Genomic DNA, 25528 nt, shown 5'->3' with positions numbered 1-25528 from the left:
ACATAGACATACAATAGTAAAATGATATGGGAGAGGCACGTCAATTCTCATACACCCTTGTGATTTGGGGTTTAACTGGTGTCATTTTTCATTCTATGCTTTTCTTCCAGCTTACCAAAGGAGCTAAGCCATGTAAATCAAATAAATGGGGATGTTTTCCTATTCACCAGGCTGCATTTTCAGGTTCCAAAGAATGCATGGAAATACTATTAAGGTTTGGTGAGTAGAGGCTTTTCCATGTTATATACTAGAAATAAGTCTATTCTGGTGGATGCTATTCATTTGATTTTTTTTTTTTCAGATGGAGTCTTGCTCTGTTGCCCAGGCTGGAGTGCAGTGGTGCGATCTCGGCTTACTGCAACCTCCGCCTCCTGGGTTCAAGTGATTCTCCTGCCTCAGCCTCCTGAGTAGCTAGAACTATAAGCATGTGCTACCACGCTGGCTAATTTTTGTATTTTTAGTAGAGATGAGGTTTCACTGTGTTAGCCAGAATGATCTCAATCTCCTGACCTCATGATCCAGCCACCACTGCCTCCTATAGTACTGATATTACAGGTGTGAGCCGCCACACCCAGGCTAATTTGAAAAATATTTAACAGAATTAAACCCAAGCTTTTATGTGTCTCAGTGCCCTTTCTTTTTTTTTTTTCTAATAAAAAACCTCCCTATTGTTCATTTTATATATTTGTTATGTTGAATGTTATTTTCTTCTAAAGGTGAAGAGCTTGGGTACAGTAGACAGTTGCAGATCAACTTTGTGAATAATGGGAAAGCCAGTGCTCTCCACCTGGCTGTGCAAAATGGTGACTTGGAAATAATTAAAATGTGCCTGGACAATGGTGCACAAATAGACCTAGCGGAGGTAAGTCTTCATATTCTCTATGACACTTTTATCTTAGAATTGTCATAACCATATAAAATGCTTTACAGCTCTTTTACAGTTAATTTCAATTGAAATACATACAAGAAATATTATATCCTTCTGCTTATAAAGAAGCAGAACAAGAAAATACCCCAAGTTTCAATCTATGTAAAGAATTTTGAGAGCTCCCCAAAACAATTGCAGACACAAATACAGACAGAATAAAGAATATATATCTAGTGCCATTGCCATTAAATCAGTTAAAGCCTACCCTCAGAAGATGATAACGTTCAGCCAGGAACATTAAAGCCCAACTATGAATGTATTTGGTTTTAGTTCTACTCAGAAGAGCTATCATTTTTTAAACTAAGGATCACTTAACTAATTTCTAAGGATAGGTATGTGAAAGTGTTGACTGTGTTTGGGATCCATCCTTATGCCACGCTTCTCTTACCAAAAGTGGAGAGTTTTGACCCTTTTTCCTTCAATGTCTGAGTTTTGGGTGGCAACAAGCTCCTCTCCAGGATATTGTAAATGCCTGTGTTTTCTGGAGGAAGAGAAGATTGGTTATTAATCTAATGTGGCTTCTGAACACTGATCCTAAGTCCCTTCAATATGGAAATGAAGAGCTGCCTTGGGTGGTATGGAGTCTGAAGTCACCTCATATACTTACAGCAATGAATGAGACACTGTTCTCATGTTCCTGGGGGAAAGAATGGCACCCAGACAAAGATGGAGGAAGTATATGCCAAGAGTTGTTACATTAGAAGGAAGCTCAATTGTCAGCTACAATCTGGATATGGATGCTTGTCTTTGCAGGTCCATAAAATCAAGAAGTTTCTGCCACAATTCAGAGGATTAATGGTGATCAGTTTGATTGATACTCCTTGATTTTATGAACCTGGGAAGAAAAAGCTCACAGCTCAATATAAATTATATTCTTACATTGAGATTTAAACATTGATTCTAGTATTAAAACCCTTTACAGAAGGGGAGGTGCACAGCCCTTCATTTTGCTGCCACCCAGGGAGCCACTGAGATTGTTAAATTGATGATATCGTCCTATTCTGGTGGCATGGATATTGTTAATACAACCAATGGAAGTGGTGAGACCATGCTTCACAGGCAAGTTTCCTATCTGTCATTCTGTATACAGATTTTTTGTCTTCATTTTCCTAATGCCAGGAAAGATTTTGTGGTTCAAAAGAACAAAGCAAAGATAACAAAGATCCTGTGGATCAGCTGGAATCTCGTATGTCCCTTGGGAATAAGAATAGAATCTTAAAGAAATTTCACAGAATAAAGTCACCTGGGGTGTTTTCTGATTCAAGTCCAGTGGATATAGCCTCAAGATTAATTTTCTGTATGCTAAAGATGTCTACATACAAGGTCTTCCAAGCCATTTCTAATCTGTTCCAATTTCTCATATTTATTTTACCCCCATTTTTAGTGACAAAAATGGAGCAGATACATATGTTTATTTCACCTTTCCCACACTAATCCTTCTGCTAATCCCCAAATTATAGATAAATGATTTCAAAGGATATAGTTTCAGGAAATTATAACCAAGTTGCCAAAACAATAACCAGTTGATTTGAAGTTTAACAGAAATATACATCAAGCAAAGTGTATTAAAACATAGGCTTACTAGGTTCTGGGACAGAAAACAAGCAGTGTAGACTGGAAATTCAATTCTTGTGGAAAGACAAGTACCAGATGGTACCCATGTGAGTGAAAGAGGTGTCTGAAGTGAGCCTTCACTCTCTTGGTCTCTTACACACACACGCGCGCGCACACACACACACAAAGACACACAGAGAGAGAGAGAGAGAGAGAGAGAAAGAGAGAGAGAGTCAGAGCCCGATACATTTTTAATAAGCAACCAGACCTGGAAATCTACAATATCTCTTAGAAAAAAAGAAACTCTAGCTACCAATACAAGATCTGTTTCTAATAAATGTACACACTAGCAAAACCACGAGGCACAATAGGATATGTTTGAATAGAATGGAACTCCCACTTAGGATGAATTTGCAAAGTAAAATTTTACAGCATGAAAGTAACAAAAAACTATGAAATTAACAAAAGGCCAATTTATTTCCAAGAAAATAGAAATAATAGGTCATTCCAAAAAGAATTTTAAAATAAAGATATTTGAGACCTTAAAATTTAAAGGAAGGAATAATCAGTTATGTAAAACTAAATATATGAAGATAACATAAGATTGTGAAAAACAGATTGTCATATATGAATCCAGTATTGGTGATAAAAAAGTGATTTGGTAAAAAAGAAGTTAAAAAGGAGTCATTAAAATAAAATGAAAACTCAGTAGTAGGTAGACTAACCTCTAGACCGGAGATTCTCAAACTGTTGCATGTTAGAATCATGTGGGCAGCTTATAAAATCCCAGTGCCAATTGATAACCTAGAATATATCAAAATCTTTGGGATGAGTCTCAGGAGTTAAAGAAAAAAAATTGATTCCAATGTGTCACCAATTTCCAAACCCAATGATTTGATTATTATTCAAATGTATCTTTAGAACACAGTCTTAGTATATTAATATGCATAACAAGAAATTGTCTTAGGAAAATGGGGCCTTATGTTAGAATTTGTTCCCTAAAATTACTAAATATAATTAACGTATTTTAAATGTAATGCAACCTCTGGTCAATTCAGGGTGAAAATCAGCAAACCAATTCTGAAATTTATGTATAAAAGGCCAAGAATAGCTTGAAGAAAAGAAATGAGATTTGTGATGGGAAACACAAAGCTTTTAATCATTAGTATTGACATTTGTTATGGTGGTGCTTTAATATAGATTGAAATTTTTACTTGCTTTGTAATTAATGTTATCCTTATGACTGCCCGTGAGATGATACCAAAATGTTTCAGTTCTTTCCGTAATTATTTTTGGCTTCATAAAAACTCAGAAAAGCCAACATTGCCTTTTAACCTTTGCCAAAGAGGAGTCCCTCAAAGAGGAGGTTTTGAACCCTGCAGACGAATTTGAGGCACACCTTACATGTAGCTGTTGCTGTTCCCCAAGATAATAGCAATACCAGGGATTCCCTTGTCTTTTCTATCTTGGGACAAATGTTACTACTCACTTCATAACGTCTTCATGGTGATTTTATAGGAGAAAATAGGTTTACTAAAGGATGAGGAAGAAAATATTGTGATGTATTTGGTGTTTCCCTATTATTATTACTTTGAAAATGCTACCCTAAATCAGAATCAAATTACAAATTTTAAAAGCTTACTAATTCTCTAACATTCTATCATGTTATTCTATAATTGGTTAAATTCACTTTTCGAATATAGTAGCTTTATTAAATACATCTATATTGACATCAATAATACTTTAATTATAATATTTATGATTTTGTGTTTTTTTTCAGAGCTTCATTATTTGATCACCATGAACTAGCAGACTATTTAATTTCAGTGGTAACTATTCCATTTACTGGTTTATTTTTATTACTATTTATAGTTGAAGAAATCATATAATTACATAATAATGGATTTTCAAAAATGAATCAAATTTTAATTTCTTGCTTATTAGCAAAAACAGTGTACAAAAAGATTATTGACACACTTGGAAGTAGAGTATATTGTATATGAATACCTAACAGCCAAACATTACTGTGAAGTCAGAAGCGTCAAAGCGTACTTTTGGATATCCATATCAGTGGTTTTAGAGCAGGAAATTTGCAGGTGCATTGGAAGGAAAGCTGTTCCTGTGACCTGTAACAGGATCCTAAGGGAGTGTGGGCTTGGGCTGTGACCCTTCTTCAGCCCTGGTGGCTTTAAGATGGAGGCAGGACAGGCAGCACTGGGGAAGCTCCTATCCCAGCTACCTCAGTACCAACTTTAAAAACTGAGGAATTGTCAAAGATTTATTATAAGTGAAACTATGAAGCATGAGATCTTTTTTACTCTGGGAAGTGAAATCGGTCAGCTTTGAGTTGAATTTTAATAAGCCCTTTACATGAATGAACATTATTTAAGCCACACTGTATCAGCAATGATGGATTTCCATTTTTAGTGTTGAACATGTGTGTATTGTCAATGAGAACTGTTGAAATTATGATAATTACATAGATGAATACTGGGGAGACTCATTATATTCCATAAACTATATATTCCATTATATGCCATAAACCATAAACCATAGTATGCATGGTTTCCTGCAAAGGCTGCCATTTCTTCACCAGACAAGAGAACTGTGGCAGAGCCTCACCGACCACCATGGAGCTTGCCAGGGGATGCTGTTCCCATTGTCGTCTATATTCAGTGATTCCCCCAAAAGAATAAAGAAATTATTCACATTTAGATTTTAAGCTACTTTTATCACCCTATCTAAAATATAGAATTATTTCCATGAAATTTTAAAAGGACTTTGATTTCTTGTCATATCAAATATTATAATACATAATGGTTAACATTGACTTATTCATTTAAAAAATATATATTTAATGTGATTTTTAAATATAAATTTTCTTAAATAATGTTTGGTTAAAATTTTACTTTAGGATTTAAGTGATTTCAATTCAATTATTTCAGTTCTTCTATTTCAGATAAAATAGGATTTTGTAAAACAAGCAAATGGTTTTTTGTGACTGTTTCTTAAATCATATGTGCAGTGAATTTGGAAGGCTTTTAAAATTGTAGACTTTAAAAATTATTTCTTACAATGGAAACTAAACAATTGATCTAAGTAAAAGGATATTATTTTTATGATTCAAGTAGTAACTAGAGCTATTACCAGGTGTCTGTAAAAAGCCTAATATATGATAATAATTTCTTGTTGAAATTATAAAAGAAGTCTTTGATTTCTGTTGATACAACATATGAATTATGGAAAAATTTCAAATCATTCTATAGTTAGCCACATGCATTGGTGCTAGCCATAATATAGACACTCTATATCAGTGAATTACCATTATTTAGAGATTTCAATATATGCTGAATTATCTGTTTATAAACTCTTTGTTGAATGACTTGTTTGATTTTTAGGGGGCAGATGTTAATAGCATCGATTCTGAAGGACGCTCTCCACTTATATTAGCAACTGCTTCTGCATCTTGGAACATTGTAAATTTGCTACTCTCTAAAGGTACTAAGAGGTCTTTGGGAGTACTGCTCAATTTGGTTAGATGAACATTCATTGTGTACCAAATGAACATTCATTGTCTGCCACCATCTATTGTGTGCCAGGCCCTGGGCCAGGTGCTGTGAATACAAAGATAAGCAGAACACTTTTCATGTCTAGAATAATTTTTAGTCCAGTAAGGGAGAAATTTTTGAAAAGATAATTTCAGAACAATAGTAGATAACATTTATAAAGCAATTGTTATGCCCCAGGCATTTGCTGAACATTTTTAATCAACCTTTCAATGTATCAGTCCTATGTGATGTAGGTACTATAACTATCCCCGTTTTAGATTCTAACCTGGGCCTCTGATAAGAAAGAAGCGAGGTGTTGTTCTCTGCTATCCTCTTCTTTCTTTATCTCTAATGTGTCTATATTTATATTTTATGCTTTAAAAGGTAAGGCCTTGTGTACTAATGTATCACATATTTTCTGTATCACTGACACACACAGACACAGAGTAAGGTAAACTCATTTTTAAATATGTTTAGTTTTCTCGTCTAAACACAATTTCCTGTAAACTAAAGGTCAACAATGTTTTAAGTCAAAATTTTTTTGGTAATCCACATAAACAATGCTTTAAATAAATGAATAGAATTTATATTTACATAGTGATTTTTTTTAGGTGCCCAAGTAAATGTAAAAGATAATTTTGGACGTAATTTTTTGCACTTAACTGTACAGCACCCTTATGGATTAAAAAATCTGCGACCTGAATTTATGCAGGTAATGTATATCTATGGATTTCCATTAACTGAGTTGGGTTCAATAGGAAATAAACTAATTTTGTTTATAAATTTTGTTATTATGTAAACTGATTCTGGAATTTTTAAAATGTTTTAAAATAAAGATGACATATTTGAATAGTTACATCAGTGATGGTGGTGGTGGTGGTGAAGATGATAATTTTACTGAGATTGAGCTTTTTATCTTACAAAGGGATTTCATATACAGTAATGTATGATAAAGATACATTCCTAATTAGTTTGATTTTCTTCATTCTTTGACCATTATGATTTGCATTATCAGTGGAAATGTCAAGTATGAGAATCAATTATCAATACTCCACTATCAATTAAGAAAAATTACTAGCATACTTGATTTGCTGAGGAGAGGTTGAAAGCATTGTTTCTGTATTTATATTCACCAGCTAATACTTACTGAATGACTATCACGTGCATATGAAATATACCATATTTTTATCATAAATAAAGTTCAGTATTGTCACAGTCTTTAATAAAGAATCAAAAATACATATGTATTTGAACATTTAAAAAGCAGAATGTTAATTGATAGGCTTAGGATACTCATTTATCATTCATTTTTTATTTGCCATACATATAAAAGATAAAGTAAACCTAATGTTAACATTCAATTCGTTTTACCTAACAGAATATATTAACATGAAGCTGTTGGGTGTTATTTCGGGGTGGGAGGAAATGAGAGGAAGGGCAGAGGGAACCCATGATCAAATATGTTTGAAAAAATGTTAAGTACATTTTCCTATTTGCAGGATCTCTCATATCCTTTAATATGGTAATGTAGATTACATGGAGACAGGGCATTCAACTTCATTCAAATTTATTTTACTCTAGAATCCTTTAGATTTTTTAAGTTTTCGGCTCCAAGGAATATATATTGTCCCTTGTTGAAAAATATTTTCCTACAGAATAGTTTGAAAACCATCAAATTAGCATAATAGCAGAGTTATTTGTATAACATTATTTTTTCTATAGATGCAACACATCAAAGAGCTGGTAATGGATGAAGACAACGATGGGTGTACCCCTCTACATTATGCATGTAGACAGGGGGGCCCTGGTTCTGTAAATAACCTTCTTGGCTTTAATGTGTCCATTCATTCCAAAAGCAAAGATAAAAAGTCACCTCTGCATTTTGCAGCCAGGTAGGAGTCAGTCTAGCAAGGTATGAACATGTCTTCTTTCTCTTTAATATTTGCCTTGAAAATATGAAACCTAATTTTTTCCAAGTTATGGGCGTATCAATACCTGTCAGAGGCTCCTACAAGACATAACTGATACGAGGCTTCTTAATGAAGGGGACCTTCATGGAATGACTCCTCTCCATCTGGCAGCAAAGAATGGACATGAAAAAGTAGTTCAGCTTCTTCTGAAAAAAGGTGCATTGTTTCTCAGGTGAGGATATATGATTGGAGTGTTTATATAGTCTCTTTAATTTGCTATTTTCAGGCTATCTTTTCATTATATTTTTAATTATATTTTCTAACTTTACATCTCACTAAGTACTTTTATCCATTTTATTTTATCATCAAAACACATATAAGTTCAAAAAATACTGAAAGGGAAGTCAGCATTTTTTCCAGCTGACAAAGATTTTGAAGTTTATAGAGTTGAAGAAGCTTGTTCAAGATCACAGAATAGGAGGCTTTGTGTAGACTCTCTCAGAAACTTTGAAATAGTTTCTCATATTCTACCTCATCATGCTGCCATCTTCCTATGTAGATACGAAGTTGTGGTTGTGTATGTGTGTGTGTACATGTACACACACACACACACACACACACACACAAAACATGTAAGTTCAAATACTCTACTTTTCATTCAATCCAATGAATGGTAGACATAAAAATCTCCCTTTAAGTGACAACAGGAGACAGTAAAACATTTCTGAATTTCATTATACTTAAATGAACTCAAGCACAAGAAACAAAACCAAATTAAAATATGGAAGCATAATAAAATATATGGCATAATTAAATGATACTGTGGTAAAAAAGAAAATCCTGAAAACATTTTATAGTGGTTTTTCATTTGGTATTTTACCACAGCAGTATCAAAGAACTTAGTAGGCTAACGTTCAAAAACACATATCCTTACCAGATTATTAATGCCAGCAAAATTGGTGCTATACCTGCAAAAATGAATGTTGTCTCAATTTCTTCTGGTCTACGGGGAAACACCAAACAACTGACCTGCAAAGGAGACCCACTAGACCCAGACTAGACAGTTGTTGCTTAATTCCATCATAACTGAAACAGCAACATGGTTCTTGCACCCTAAAACATCTGCTCACTAGCACTGAAATTAAATAGTGTAGGGAATTTTTTTCTAATTCAAAAAAGGGGATAACTAATATGACAAGTCTTCATTGTCTTTACATCTTGAATTTCTGTGAAAAAGGATAAACCTTTTCAGAAACAATTGGGTAAGCATCTTTGAGAGCACAAGAGGAAAGTATTTCAGACTCGAACTCTTAGAATAGTAAGTAAAACTAAGCTAAGTATCTTATAGCCATGTACTATATTATTAGTATTATTACCAGTAACTATTGACCACAAAGACTAACACCACTTCATAAAGGCTTTTTTTGATACAATGTTCAATGAAAGAGTAAAACAAGATTTTAATTGATGGATATACGTTCATTATAGCTTTGAAAAAATTATGTATGACACAGACACACTAAGTGTACTTCTACCCCAAAGTGTTTGGTAATATGTTTATATACTTTCATATTTTAAAGCACTAAATAAAAAGTAGTGTGAATCACATTAGAAATAAGTTATTTAAGATCACTGAGCTTGAAATTAGCTCATTTATCACAAATGTTTTATAAATATTTAGTTGGCAGATCTCAGTTATACATTTTGTTGTCATCAGATTTACCTAGAACGAACCAAGCAGAATCCCATCCCACTTGTCATCTGTATGCACACATCTTTTCTTAACTCTTTACCAGTGACCACAATGGCTGGACGGCCTTGCATCATGCATCCGTGGGTGGGTACACTCAGACCATGAAGGCCATTCTTGATACTAATTTGAAGTGCACAGATAGCCTGGATGACGACGGGGTATGTACTGTGGTCCTCACACTTACCCAAAATTTCGACATAGCAGAAACTTCCAGTATTGCCAGAAAACCCTCCTAGACACCTTTTACCTTCCTTGTACCTTTTTGTTGGGTGTTTAGCACGTGGACTCCTAAGGTGAAATATGAGTCAAGGGGTGAATGAATGTTGAGGAAAACCCTAGTCTCACAAAGGCTGGTCCACAGGCCATTGTGAGTTGATGGTCAAGTTTTACTCTCTGTTAGGCCCAGATAAATGAAGGCATGAGTGAGTTTTCATTAAAATAAGTGTTGTTTTGAAGTACATTGATTTGAAATGCTGCCCTTTATTGTGCAACTATGTCCTTCCTTCTTTGGGAGAAACTATTGAAATACATATTTGTTCATAAAATGATGGAGATAGAAGATTCTTGTTGCCTTTTCATAAAAAAAAGTCTTTATGGGGGGAAACTAAAAACTGGCAAACTTCTAACAGTCTGTGATTTTTAAAAACTTTTACAAGCTTAGGAAACCCCAAGTCTATAAGCCACTGCTCTCCAAATGATCAATCTCAGGAGTATTTTCTTCTGTGTTCAACCCAACATCTTTACCCTGAAAAGCTTGCCCCTTTGTCCTTGTCGAATCATCCCATTGCAAAAACAACACAAAACAAATGCCTTGGAATTCATTCTCTCTCTCTCTCTCTCTCTCTCTCTCTCTCTCTCTCTCTCTCTCTCTCTCTCTCTCCCTCTCTCCCTCCCTCCCTCCCTCCCTCCCTCTCTTTCTTTCTCTCTGTCACACACACACACACACACACACACTTCCCACTCCTGCACACTCACTATAAATTCATTATTTTGAAGCTTGATTCTGAACACCAGTTTTAAATGCTACGTATTTTGCTATTAAATAGTTAGTGTTGCTAAGATTTTTTAAGCAGTTTAGCAGTGAAACAAGGCAGATTAGGCATTGTCATCACATCTTCTGTGTCTGTTTTTCTTCAAAAGAACACTGCGCTTCACTTTGCTGCAAGGGAAGGCCACGCCAAAGCCGTTGCCCTTCTTCTGAGCCACAACGCTGACATAGTCCTGAACAAGCAGCAGGCCTCCTTTTTGCACCTTGCACTTCACAATAAGAGGAAGGAGGTGGTTCTTACGGCCATCAGGAGCAAAAGGTACACTGTCTTCCTGCCCACTGTCATTACGTGTTCTCTGGTGTCGGGGATGATTCGAAGTCTAAGAGAAAATAAGAGAAAAGAAATGAGTTTCAGCCATTAATCAAAATTTTGAAATATCAGTTGTTCACATTACTTTTCAAAAAGTTTTTAATTTTTAGCTTTTTTTTTTTTTTTTTTTTTTTTGAGACAAGGTCTAGCTCTGTCACTTGCAGGCTGGAGTGCAGTGTCGTGATCTCTGCTCAGTGCAACCTCCACCTCCCCGGCTTCAGCAGTTCTTGTGTCTCAGCCTCCCAAGTAGCTGAGCCACCATGCCCAGCTAATTTTTGTATTTTTAGTTGAGACTGGCTTTCCCCATGTTAGTCAGGCTGGCCTTGAACTCCTGAGCTCAAGTTATTTTCCCACCTCGGCCTCCCAAAGTGCTGGCATTATAGACATGAGCCACTGTGCCCAGTCCTTTTTATTTTTAATTAGTGTGGGCAAATAGTAGGTGTGTATATTCATCAGGTACATGAGATGTTTTGATGCAGGCATGAAATGCATAATAATCACATCATGAAGAATGGTAGCTATCCCCTGAAGCATTTATCCTTTGTATTACAAACCAATTGTAGTCCTTTACTTATTTTTAAATGTCAACCTAAATTTATAAATAAATTTTTTGGATGACAACAGGCACCTCTCTGATCTTCAGTTTATATTTCTTTTCTTTTTCTTTTTCTTTTTTTTAGATGAGGTTTCACCATATTGGTCAGGCTGGTCTCAAACTCCTGACCTCAGGTTATCCACTTGCCTTGGCCTCCCAAAATGCTGGGACTGCAGGCATGAGCCACCATGCTCAGCCCAGTTTATATTTCTTTAAAAAATAAAATATGAGTACATAAAACCAAGCTTCACAGTACTCTTGTCAGTCTCCAGGGGTTCAGGCGTGTGTAGTGTCTGGAACCATGTTATTGTCAAGCAAACTTTGCACTGCCCTCCCTGAACTTGCCTGACAGATGCCAATAGAAACCCTAAAACTGGATGCTGGTCAAAATATTCCCCAAAGTAAATACACGTGGTTATCAGTGTCCTATAATGGGATGTCTCTTAACACGTAATCTTTATGGTTTCTAAACCATACTCCAAGGAATTTTAATGATGAAGTTAGAGGATAGTTTTTCTTGCTTCTCATAATAACTTTATAATATCACTTTCTATAATAATCACAGATAGATAAGCACAAGGGCCCAGTGTCACCTAGTTGTGGACACAGAGTGAACAATCTCATATTCAAGGCCAATCAAGTCAGTGTGTTTTTGAGCATGAGCAGTCTAAAAACATCTCCTACTAATCATCCCTTTAAAGCACATTTTAATAAAAGTGTTCAACCCAAACTTTTCTTTTGATAATGTAGATATACTAGATGGACTTTATTGATAGAGTGTAACAGAAAATTAGATAGAATCTAGAAGATGAATGGGTTCTTCTTTGCCTCCTGCCATAGATTTAGTTCCTCTTTGGTATGGTAAGCACCTTCTTACCATGTTCAATTGGATGGTGATGAAGAAAATGTGCAAAATTGGAATGTTCTGGCAGAGGCTATGCTTATCAATGTACTTTACAGGTGTTAGTTTGTAGTTTAACTCAATACAGCATGTACACATGTATTAGTTATTAAATTTGGGCCCAGTATTACACTGATGGTGTAGGTATGTGAATGTGGAATCTCTACCCAATGTGGTCAGCTCTATAAGTACTTACCATTTCATGCCTTCAGGAGAAAAAGAAGATATAGTCCTAGCTTCTTTGAATGGCATTTAGATAAAGAGACAGAACAATGATTATAACAGCCATCCTGAAATTTGTCCACATTCCTAATGTCCAATAATGGACAAGAATCCATTTTACTGAGTTGATCTTGATTTACATGTTGGTTGCATTGAAACCAAGGGTAAGCATTGCAGTTCATTAATAAGCTTAAGTTTAGGTTTCTCCTAAAGAAATAATCTTGAGTTTTAGCTGTTGTACAGAACAGAAGGATGACCTGTGATTATCTTACTTATTTATTTTTTACAGATGGGATGAATGTCTTAAGGTTTTTAGTCATAATTCTCCAGGCAATAAATGTCCAATTACGGAAATGATAGAATACCTCCCTGAATGCATGAAGGTAAACTCTCTAAAGCAAAATTCTTCCTGTGTTTATGCCTGGCATATATGATATGAGGATTTATTGTTGTAATCACAACCTAATAATAATAATAATTTCCATCTTTAAATAAAGCTTCTCATTTTCCATAGGCTATAAGGGAAGTTAGATGATAACTATTTAAAGAAGGCCTTCTTGGATTAAAGAATCCTACTAGTTATCATGTGTAATACAGGATAATATGATAAATTTTTTATTTAAACAATCTACACCTATAACAGAGACTAGGAACTGGTGTTTGCTGGCTGAATAAAATCTTCATATATGTTTTGCTTGGCATGCATGCTATTGTTGTTTCAAATTTGCATGAATTGCTAATATTTGAAATCAGGATGCTTTCCTGCTTTCCTTAAGGAGGAAAGTAAGATATACCAGGAGGCAGTAAGATATAGTGACACAGGGAATAAAAGACCAGATTTGGCACCTTTTGGAGGTCCTGGGATTTAATCCTCGTGCTGCCTTTTGCTGTGTTGTTTTAGGCAAGTCATTTCACTTCTTTGAGCATTATTTTCCATTTTCTTTATTTCTAAAATAATGATGCTGATACTGATCTTACAAAGCAATTACAAAAATGGGGGTAAATATATAAAGTTCTAAGGATAATGGTTCATACGTAATATACCTCCTACTGATTTAATACTGCTTATGTGGTTATTAGTACTACTAGCACTTACTGTTTTTATTTATAGAACAAAGACTTATTGTGCACTAAATATTTTGGGCATTTTTTCTTTATGATACCTAATGAAAATTGGAGCCAGACTAATATACAAATGGCATACAGAGTAACTTTTTAGGTGCCTGCATGCATCAAAGGACACATAAATGCTCAGGGTTGAGAACAATCTCAAACTTTCTTATTCGATAATTACAGTTGTTAAAGTTTGTCTTAATGAATAATCAGAGATACAGATTTTTACAGAATGCTTCCTACAACATTATTTATAATTATAAAACAATGTTGGAAACATAAACAGTTGAAATTATACCAAAATGTTAATAAGAATGATCTGTTATGGAATTAGGATTAGTTTTTAATTTCTTCCTTATATGGCTATATTTTCTAGATAATTGTCTATAATGACTTTATTTTCATACTGTGACAACTTTTCAACAAAGTAAATGAACTTAAATGTTTTAATTTAGCCTGACATCATGCATTTGAATTACTTCCACAACACTTCTGAAAAGTTCCTCTTGAAACCTCCGCAGCCCTCACCCAAGGCAGCCCATCCTTTATTTTGCTTATGTTGATTACTACGAAGTTTTCAAACCGTAAAAACCAGACCTGCCTGTTTCTACCTTGCACAGTACTACTAGCTAGTCTTGTCTTTATTTTTCATGATGCTTTTTGTGGCCCCCAGTACTGCCATCCAGTCACCAATAGAGCCTTCCTTGTAATTTTCTTAGTCCCTTTGAAACCTGAGACCAGCCAGGGCCCTATTTATTCCCTCTGGATATAGTTTGACCCTCTACTCTCGAGTTATGCAGGTGGGGTTCACCAGATACCCAAGGAGGTCATAGATGCATTGATGGGGCTATAAGAGGTATTGTGTCCAGTCCTGGTTCCAAGAGAGCATCCTGGCTAAGTGGTATTTCTTTCTCAGGATCATAAATTTGGACCACTGGATTTGGGGTGTCTTGAAATGTTTATGCAGCTCCACAAAAACATTTGTTCCCACACACCATAGGGGTGGCTCTAATGATCCCATAAGTGTTCTTTCCCTGAGTTAAGTATCTAGAGGGTCTTCATCTATTTCTCATTATAACATCTATCCCCCACTATCCTGTGCACCCCTCTCTAAACACATACTCTCTCCATGTTGCTTAGCAAATGAGTTATGGAAGCAAGCACATTACTCCAGACTGGGGAAATTCAGAAGATAGAACTTAAACTATAAAAGACTCCATTGTTAGGATGAAACATCTTGATTAGGAACAATAAGTTGTCACTGTAAGGTACTGAACAAAGGAAGTAGATTGACTTTGCTTTACCCCAACTACTTGGGATCAGAAGCGTGTGTGTGTGTGTGTGTGTGTGTGTGTGTGTGTGTGTGTATGCAAATATTCTGAAATCCAAAACACTTCTGATCCCAAGTGTGTGTGTGTGTGTGTGTGTGTGTGTGTGTGTTTGTGGAGGGGAGAGAGAGAGAGAGAGAGAGAGTATCATAAGGATACCTTAAAAGCATAGTCTGAAGGTAATTTTATATAATATTTGTAATAATTTTTATATAAAATTTGTAATAATATTTCTACATAAAACAAAGTTTGTATTAAGTACTTATGTATAGAATTTTCCACTTGTGGCAATATGTGAGTGCTCAGAACATTTTGGATTTTCGAGTATTTCGATTTCATATTTTCAGATTAGGGTTGCTCAACCTGTAGTCTATATATCCTCTAAGCCCAGGAAGACATCAAATCTTAGGCACAATTAGTAGAATATCTCTTACCCAGATTTTAGTATATGCAATTTTATTCTCAAGCACATGTATTTGTCTGAATCACTTGGTATTTCTGAGGCACGCAGAGGTATTTGTAACATTTTGTATTTTAAACTTTGTTTCTGAATGACATATATTATAATTTACTCTTGAGATGCAAGAAGCCAAGGAAAGGAAATGTGTCTTGTGTGTTATTTTAGAAATAGGATAAAATCCTTCCTAATATCTAGTGTACTGCCCAGTATCTTACCTAGATTTTCTGTTTCAAAGGTACTTTTAGATTTCTGCATGTTGCCTTCCACAGAGGACAAGTCCTGCAGAGACTACTATGTAAGTTCATTTTATCATCATAATTTGAAATTTGTTTAGTTATAATTCTTTGAAAAATATTAAAAATACAATACTGTTACTATTGCTCTGTAATCTACTGTAAGTATTGGTCTCATTTATCATGTTATTATATTATCTACCTGTGAGAGAATTTTTCTATTTTCTCCTCAGTTTTCCCCTAATATTTTAATAGTTTCTAATGGCATCATTTAGTGTCATTTCTAGTCTTTATATTTCCTTGGGTAGTTCTTCCTTAATAATGAATATCTAAGAGATCTAAATGGTTTTTGAGAATTACTCTCTTTCCATGCCTGTAAGATGTAAAGCGATTGAATAACAGTCTTTCGGTATATTTATTTTTAGAAATAATATTAAATAACAACTTCTTTTCTCCACTTGAAATAACTCAACTTTGTTCAAATCACTTAATTTTCAGCAGAATTGTAAACTTGTGTATTTTATTTTTCAAGAATGATTTTGGGGGTTCTATACTTGACTAACTGTACTTTTTAAAATATATATATGTATCTTCTACAGATCGAGTATAATTTCAGATATCTTCAATGCCCATTAGAATTCACCAGAAAAACAGCACCTACACAGGATATTACTTATGAACCTCTTACAGCCCTCAATGTAAGTTCAGTGTTTTCATTATCTAAGTAGTTTCTAGCTCGGTTCTAAAATGTTTTGATACAGTAGTCTAAAACATTTCAATACTTGATGGATGGAGAGAATTCCAGTTTTATAGTTCTATGTCTCTGTCTGCCATGTGATGCAGCCTTCTATTTTTTAATAAAGAAAGCAATCTTTTTTTTTCAATTGCTATAAAGTTCTACACTTCATTTCTAATGGTCACTTAAGGCCTGCTCCAATACAGAATAAAATAAACCATGGACAACACAGGTAACACTTGCCACCTCTATCCACCTATGTATTCAAGAGTTTTCTCCAGCGTAAACCACAGGAAAATGCAAGGGGTGATATTTCACAGCAACAGCTTCTAATTTCAGCCAGCTGCTGGGATCCAAGGTAAAGGCTGACCATTCAGAGGTTCTTAGATCTTAGATTCCAGAGGAATCACCCAATTTGAAGTAGGCTTTGAAGACACAACATTAACTTGAATTTCTCAAGAACCTTTTTAAAAAGAAGCTATTATTTAAAAGATGCTTTTATATTTCTAGCCAGTGAAGCAATGAAAATCATGCTTTTGATCCCTTTCAGTCTAAATCAAAGGTCTCAAACTGAAATAACAACAGAGAAAATAGTAACAGATGAGTAACTTAGGCTTCTGGTTAAAAGGAGAGTGACTACTAGTTCAACAAATCATTGCCATGTGGCAATAACAGCCTACACTTATGTAAATACTGGCAACAAATTAAAATTGTGTCCATGCAAAACAAAACATATTTAAGGACTGGATTTGCAAATTTTGGTCTAGATTTGTGGTATCTCATATGGGAGGCAGTAGTCATATGTGGCTTCCTAAATTAAAAAGTAGTTAAAATTACATAAAGTTAAAAATGTATTTTTCAGTCACACTAGCCACATTTAAAGTGCTCAGTAGCCTATTTGCCTTGCAGCTCTCATATTGCACTACACATGTAGAAGACATTTTCATCATTGCAGAAAGTTCTATTGGACAACACTGCTCTAGTTCAATGAAGAATTTTCATTCACTTTCAGTGAATTCATTTCTCTACATTGAAGCCTTTGGTGCAGACCATGGCAGCAGCCATCACCCAAAGTTAAACCTACAAGGCTTACTGAGTACTTGGAGTGTAAAGGATGCAGACTCATGGGGATTTTATGCTCTAAACAGTGGTGATGGCAACTGACTCACCTTTGCTGTAAGCTCACGTTAGCTCTCCTTGAGTATGTTATATTTTGCTATCAATATAGTTCATAATCGATAACCCAGTGATCTAACAGTAACTACACTATAGCTATACTTAAAAAATTTGTTGCATATGTACATTTTTAAATTATAATTTAAAAAAATAGATAATACTTCTATTAGAAAGAAAATGTATGTATTTTTGTCTCCATTATCAGAATAAGAATAGGAGGAAATAAGATCTATGTAGCATATAAAAAGAAAGAGACAATATATAACAATGGGAAAATTATAATTTAAATAAAATAGGTTCACTTAGATAAATGCAATGCACTAGGTACCAAACCAGCATGTGATTTTATGACGCCTTAATAGCTTAGGAAACCTTGCTTTAGTTATAAATGAGTTCAGTAGGGCTGTTCAAGAAGGCAGCTGGCCTGATGAAAAATTATTGTGCATAGAAAATTTGTAAGTCTAGATGGACCAAATAGAGAACATAAATCAGATGCTGAGATTAAGACAAACTGGAGTCAGTGAGAAGCTAATTCATTAATGGTGCATCCAAGAATAGAGCTACTGTAGAAAGTGTAAAGTCTGATTTACACTTTATTTGGGAGATATTTAAACTCACAATGTACTTGCATGCCTCAAAGGGTAGATTTGTTGTATTATTAGTTTAAAAGCAGAGTTGCAAGATTTCAGAAACATAAGAGGATTGTTTTAATGAAGACACATGGAAAACAAATTTCTGTATGTGTCTCTAGTATGGTGTTTTAAAATACAATTAATAGTAACATTTTGAATTACTCTCACAAATATTTTTCCATATTTTTTATTTTAGCTTGAAGAAACCATTAATTTTCAATGGAAAAAAGTCAATTGTGCATGGAAATTTAGATGAGGTTTCAAAAACAATAGTTAGATCCTGCCAGGTGCCACCCCCACCCCACCCCAGCCAGATGGCTATATATGTAGCTTTATGGGCTCCACTGAGCATCTAGCTGATAATGAATATTTGCAACAAGGAGTTCTTTAGTTCCCCCAGAATATTGTGTACAAATATATCTCAATTACTTTTTAAATGGTTGGGATAAAAATAAATTAAAAAAAAAAAAAGGTTAACCTGGAAATATTCCATTGTTGTTGTCACAGTGGTAGTTTATAAACTGCAATCTGGCTGCTTGAATCAGAATTATTGTGGTTCTTGTGAAAATGAAGTTTCCTAAGGCCCATCTTAGCCCTACTAACCAGTAATTCTTGACGTTAGTCCTAATAATAAAAAATTTTAAATAAGCTTCTGAAGACTGGGTGTGGTGGCTCACGCCTGTAATCTCAGTACTTTGGGAGGCCAAGACAGGCAGATCACCAGATCAGGAGAGATGGAAACCGTCTGGCCAACTTAGTGAAACTCCATCTCTACTAAAAATACAAAAATTAGCTGGACATGGTGGCTCATGCTTGTAATCCCAGCTCCTCAGGAGGTTGAGGCAGGAGAATCACTTGAACCAGGGAGTCCGAGGTTGCAGTGAGCTGAGATCATACCACTACACTCTAGCCTGGTGACAGAGTGAGACTCCGTCTCAAAAAAAAAAAAAAAAAAAAAAAAAGAAAAGGAAAAGAAAAAAGGACTTTGAAAAGAATTTTATGAACACTAAGATTAAGGGAATCTAATGCAGTGCTGATAAAAACTAAAAACTATAGTATAAGGTTTTTCAAAATGTAGGTGGGTGTTTAATGCAAAAACTAGAAGTTGTTTGATAGAATAATTTTGGGAAGTACAAAGTTAATAGAAGGAAGCTAAAACTAGAAATTCCAACTTCTATCTAAAAGTTATCTAGAAAGATGAACATCTTTAAAATCAGAGAGAAAGAAAATTAAAGGATAATGTCTAAGAATTTTCTAGAAATGAAATATATAATTCATCAAATTAAAAAATATACTTCCCCAAGGGCTAAGAAGACCATCTTGGCTGCATCATTTTTAATTATAAAATGTGAAACAATAGTAGTATTAATAAGGAAAGGTCTCAATAAACTATATCCAAATAATGGAATATTAAGCAGTATTTAAAAACAATGTTCTTGATGAATCTTTATATAACATTGATATGTTTCTAGGTTGAATAAGCAAATTGAAGACATAGAGTAAAAACATAAATACAAAATAATTATCCTTTTTCTCTATAACTACATGTGAGTTTTTGAAAATGGATGTTTATGTATAGAAATATAGAAAAGGATTTGGAAGGACACACAAATTAGCAATGGTGATACTACTGAGGAAATGGAGTTCTGCCCAGAACTGAGGCTTGGATGTGGTGACAACTATAGCCTATTCCAATTTTTCAGTAAAGAAGAATTTATTTGGGTATTTCTTTTTTTTTTTTTTTTTCAACTTGTGCTAAAAGCACAAAGTTAAAATTACTGTCTTAACTGTTTTCAAATGTATAGTTCAGTAGTGGTAAGTATTTTCACATTGTTACTCAAGAGATGTCTAGAATTCTTTCATGTTGCAAAGTGAAACTCTGTACTTATTAAACACTAACTTCCCCTCATCTTTCTCCCAGCCCTTGGCAACCACCCTTCTACTTTTTGTTTCTATGAGTTTTCTCCACCTTAGGTACTTCATATAAGTGTAATCTTACAGTATTTGTACTTTTGTGACTGCCTTATTTCAATTACTGTAATCTCCTCAAGGTTCATTCATGTTGCAGCATGTGGTAAGACTTCCTTCTTTTTTAAAGCTGAATAATATTTCATTGTATGTATATACCACATTTTCCTTATCTGTTTGTCTGTTGAGGACATTTGGATTGCCTTCCCTTTCTGACTATTGTGAATAATGCTATAGCAAACAGGGGTATACAAATACCTCTTCAAATCCTGCTTTAAACTCTTCAGATACACATTTAGAAATAGGCTTGCGGGATCATGTGGCGATTTTATTTTTAATTTTTTGAGGAACCTCAATACTGTCTTCTATCATGGCTGTCTCATTTTACATTCCTACCATTAGGGCACAAGAATTCCAGTTTCTCAGCATGCTCACCAATACTTGTTGTTTTTTGTTCTTTTGATAGTGACCATCCTAATGGATGTGAAGTGGTATCTCATTGTGGTGTTAAAGTGCATTCCCTAATAATGAACTGTGTTGAGAATCTTCTCATTCAATAGTCGTAAGAAATAGTGCTTATTGACTATTCATATGTTTCCTTTGGAGAAATGCCTATTTGTAGCCTTGACCCATTTGTAAATTGGGTTATTTATTGTCTTGTTGAATTGCAGGAGGTCCTTATGTATTCTGGATATTAACTTCCTATAAGATATATAATTTGCAAATATTTACTCCCATTCCATAGGTTGCCTTTTCACTTTGGTCATTGCTTCCTTTGCCTTGTAGACATTTTTAACTATGTATAGTCCTATTTGTCCATTTCTGCTTTAGTTGTCTGTCCTGTGGTATCATAGCCAGTAAATCATTCTCTCTTTTTTCCTTAATTAGTTTAATAAAATTTCGTTAATTTTGTTTATCTTTTCAAAAAACCAACTCTTGGTTTCATTGATTTTTTTATGTTGTTTTTCTATTCTCTATTTCATTTATCTCTGCTCTAATCTTTATTAATTTCTTCATTTTGCTAATGTTAGGTTTAGTTTGTTCTTTATTTCCTTGAGTTTTATAGAATTATAGATTTGAGATCTTTCTTCTTTTATAACCTAGGTGTTTACCATCATAAACTTGCCTCTTAATATTGCTTTAGTTGAACCCCATACATTTTGGTATATTATGTTAGTATTCATTTGTCTCCAGATATTCTCTAAATTTCTCTTTTATTTTTTTCTTTGACCTATTTACTGTTTAAGAGTGAGTTGTTAAGCTCCTGCATGTTTTTTGATTTTCCTATTTTCCTCCTGCTTTTGATTTCTAGTTTTATTCCACTGTAGTGAGGAGGATATTTTATATGATTTCAATCTTTCGAAATATTTAAATACTTGGTTTGTGGCCTAATATGTGGTAGTCTATCTTAGAGAATGTTCTAAGTGTGCTTGAGAAGAATGTTTATTCTTCTGTTGTGTCAGAGGATGAACTATTCTGTATATGTCTGTTAGGTAAAGTGGTCTATGCTGGTGCCAAGTCTTCTGTTTCCATGTTGATCTTCTGTTTAGTTGGTTCATCCATAACTGAAAGTCAGGTAGTAAAGCCTCCTACTATTATTGTTTTGCTGTTTATTTCTCCCTTCAGTTCTATATAAATTTGCCCCATATTTTGGGGGGCTCTAATGTGATGTGTGTATATATTTATGATTGTTGTATCTTCCTGGTGAGTTGACCTTGTTATCATTACATATTGTCCTTCTTTGTTTCTTGTCACTGTTTTTGTCCTAAAGTTTATTTTGTGTGATGTTAGTATGCCTGCTTCTTTTCACTTGAGGTTCTCATTTGCATAGAGTATCTTCTTCCATCCATTTACTTTCAGCCTGTGTTCTTATATCTAAAGCGAGTCTCTTGTAGACAGCATATAGTTGAATCCTGTGTTTCATCCAGTCAGTCAATCTTTGTATTTTAATAGGAGAGTTTACCACTTTATCTTTTTTTTTTTTTTTTTTTTTTTTTTTTTTGAGACGGAGTTTCGCTCTTGTTACCCAGGCTGGAGTGCAATGGTGCGATCTCGGCTCACCACAACCTCCGCCTCCTGGGTTCAGGCAATTCTCCTGCCTCAGCCTCCTGAGTAGCTGGGATTACAGGCATGTGCCACCATGCCCAGCTACTTTTTTGTATTTTTAGTAGAGATGGGGTTTCACCATGTTGACCAGGATGGTCTCGATCTCTCGACCTCGTGATCCACCCGCCTCAGCCTCCCAAAGTGCTGGGATTACAGGCTTGAGCCACCGCACCTGGCGCTACCACTTTATCTTTAAAATAATTACTGACAAGAAACAACTTACTATTGCCATTTTGTTAATTGCTTTTAGTATGTGATTGCTTTTTTGTCTCTTTTCCCCTGTATCTCTGGTGCTGTAGCAAGTCATGATACTGGGACACTGCCTAGTATCTGCCGGTGACACAGTATCTTCTCTGGTGCTAGACTAAGTCCCACTGATCTACTTTGTTATCAGTGATCCCTTCCTGGCACCCATTAGTGTCAGAGCTTATATTCAGGCAAGATAAAAATCATTCCATTGGACAGCCCCTTAGAATTCAGAAGTCAGTGGATATGTTCCACTCTTTTCTTTCTCTTTCCAGGGAGAAGGCAGGATTTGGGAGTTTTCTTCCAATGTGATTTGCCAAAGGGAAGAGCTCTCGCAAGTAATGGCCATGAATTTTCCTATTGTCTTTGATATGGTTCTTTTTGGCTACATGCTCACCTTGGGTACAGGAACCCCTTAACTAGGTTCTAGATTGCTTGCTCACAAAGGAAATGGTCTGTGTATTGTTTTTAATTCCATGTCTCTGTGGAGGAAGGGGGACCTGGGACTTTATATTTTGCTACCTTGCTGGCATCAGTCCCTCTATTTATATATTTCTTGAATAATTAAAAGCTGATTTTTAAGTAGATACAAGTAGTCACAAATAACTCTTATGAAAACTTATGATCTTGATTAATTCAATTTAACAGCTATATATGTGTATTCTACTGCATAAAATCCTTCTAGAAAGATAAGGCTGAATTTCTTCAAGGACAGAATGAGGGAGTAACTCCTGCTAATTTATCTTTGCTATCCTTTCCTGTTGTAACCCTGTATTAGATTAAAAAGCTTATGCTAGGTCAAGAAGTCAGAAATCTAAAGAGACAGACTGAATCAAATAATTGTAATTGTACAAAATGGTTCTTTCTAATTTGTTTTTTAAAAATGTTGATCTAATTTTTATTTTTTCAAATGTTCTAAAATAAGTGTTACTATTGCAATATCAAAACAAAGTTCTAAAACTAGACAATAAAAATATTATTTTATACTCAGTAGTTAATTATGATTGTTTTTTATTATTATTTTTATTTCTCAGGCAATGGTACAAAATAACCGCATAGAGCTTCTCAATCATCCTGTGTGTAAAGAATATTTACTCATGAAATGGTGGGTATTGAATAGTATTTCTTGTTTAATGCTGTGCCTATTGGATCTATTAAAAAGTCTTAAAAACAATTATATTTTAATGTTTTAGCTTTTGTTATTTTAATGTTTTTTACTTTGAAAAAATAAGGCAAATATTGGTATTAAAAATTCTGGCATTGTTTATCATTAAATGAAATATTTGGAGGGTGGGAGGGAATTATTATATAAGACGTGAAGAAGCTCTTTAGAGCCTACAATTTATCTGTAACATTAAATGAAATAGTTGGGGCATGGAAAGGAATCATTTTATAGAACATGTAGAAATATCCTGGACCCTGAAATTTAGTTGACAATGAAGAATGAGGTGTGTTCTAAAAAGAGCATTCCTATTGCTGTCAGATTATATGGGTTAACAGATCAGCTCTTTCATTAGTTTTTAAGTCATAATTTGCTTAGAACTTAAGATTAGTTCTCTGAATATGAAAAAAAGTGAATTAGAAGATGTACTTCATTCTAAGCTTCAGTGAATTTATGAACGAGATTTCTGAAACAGATTATAACCGCTTTTCCCCCAGGTATCTTACATAAATATTTTTGTTTAAAATGACTCAATTCTGGTTTGCTTATATTTTTGTAGGATGGCTTATGGATTTAGAGCCCATATGATCAATTTAGGATCTTATTGTCTTGGTCTCATACCTATGACCTTTCTCGTTGTCAATATAAAACCAGGAATGGCTTTCAACTCAACTGGAATCATTAATGAAACTAGTGACCATTCAGAAATACTAGATACCACGGTAATTTCACATTTTAACTTTTTAAAATAAAGGATTATAAAAATGTATTTCTTCTTAAGACTACTAAACTTATAATAAATCAGACATATCAGGACTTTAGTATAAATAGTCTGTAAGAATTCATATATGATACTAATTTCTCCTAAAATCCTTTGTGGAAGGAGAGGAAATGTAAACAAACAGGTCAACTAATGAATTTGTAAACTAATTTAAAAGGAATTGACATGTGTTAGATGCTAGCTTAAATACTGAGGTGTAAAACTTTAAAATACGTGTCCAAAAAGGCAGATTTGTGGTTGCCAGGGACTGTGGGACATGCGAAATGAGGTGAGATGCTTTGTGGATATGTGGTTTCCATCCAAGATGATGAAAAAGTTATGGAACTAGATAATGGTGATGGTGGTATAATACTGTGAATATACTTAATACCACTGAATTATATATTTTAAAATTTAAATGTACAGGTAAAATTTAAGACTTTTAAAATGTAAGTTTTATGTTACATGTATTTTGCCACAATAAACAATTTTGTATAGGTCTACAGATTCTTATTCTTTTAAAATTCAATTAGCAAATTTTCAACTTCACTTAACAAGGACATTCTGAAATAAGGGCGTGTTCGCCTCTAGTAAATGATATGAGTACTGGCATCAGTTAAATTTTCTGTTTAAGTCAAAGTGGACAACATATAGAAATTAAGTAAAAAAAAAAAAAAAGAACCCAGGGAGGGGAGCATCACACACTGGGGTCTGTAGGGAGGAACTAGGGGAGGGACAGCAGGGGGTGGGGAGTTGGGGAGGGATAACATGGGAAGAAATAGCAGATACAGGTGATGGGGAGGAAAGCAGCAAACCACATTGCCATGTATGTACCTGTG

General features: G+C 34.5%; 1 protein-coding gene across 1 annotated transcript in view; it reads left to right on the top strand.

Moving 5' to 3' along the window:
* Positions 1–25528, top strand: part of LOC101034299 (transient receptor potential cation channel subfamily A member 1) — a 50323-nt gene that overhangs the window by 10365 nt on the left and 14430 nt on the right. Inside the window, exons 5-19 of the mRNA XM_003942617.4 lie at positions 111–219; positions 717–862; positions 1851–1987; positions 4263–4311; positions 5881–5980; positions 6642–6742; positions 7753–7922; positions 8008–8172; positions 9737–9851; positions 10834–11000; positions 13059–13152; positions 15906–15965; positions 16503–16601; positions 23802–23872; positions 24489–24651. Of these exons, the coding sequence (XP_003942666.1) occupies positions 111–219; positions 717–862; positions 1851–1987; positions 4263–4311; positions 5881–5980; positions 6642–6742; positions 7753–7922; positions 8008–8172; positions 9737–9851; positions 10834–11000; positions 13059–13152; positions 15906–15965; positions 16503–16601; positions 23802–23872; positions 24489–24651 (1746 nt within the window). The remainder of the gene's footprint in view (positions 1–110; positions 220–716; positions 863–1850; positions 1988–4262; positions 4312–5880; positions 5981–6641; positions 6743–7752; positions 7923–8007; positions 8173–9736; positions 9852–10833; positions 11001–13058; positions 13153–15905; positions 15966–16502; positions 16602–23801; positions 23873–24488; positions 24652–25528) is intronic.

Source organism: Saimiri boliviensis, chromosome 15 (assembly GCF_048565385.1).
Source record: "Saimiri boliviensis isolate mSaiBol1 chromosome 15, mSaiBol1.pri, whole genome shotgun sequence".
Taxonomy (NCBI): Eukaryota; Metazoa; Chordata; class Mammalia; order Primates; family Cebidae; genus Saimiri; species Saimiri boliviensis.
The sequence above is the reverse complement of the archived record's forward strand: the minus strand, read 5'-3'. Positions and strand labels throughout refer to the sequence as shown.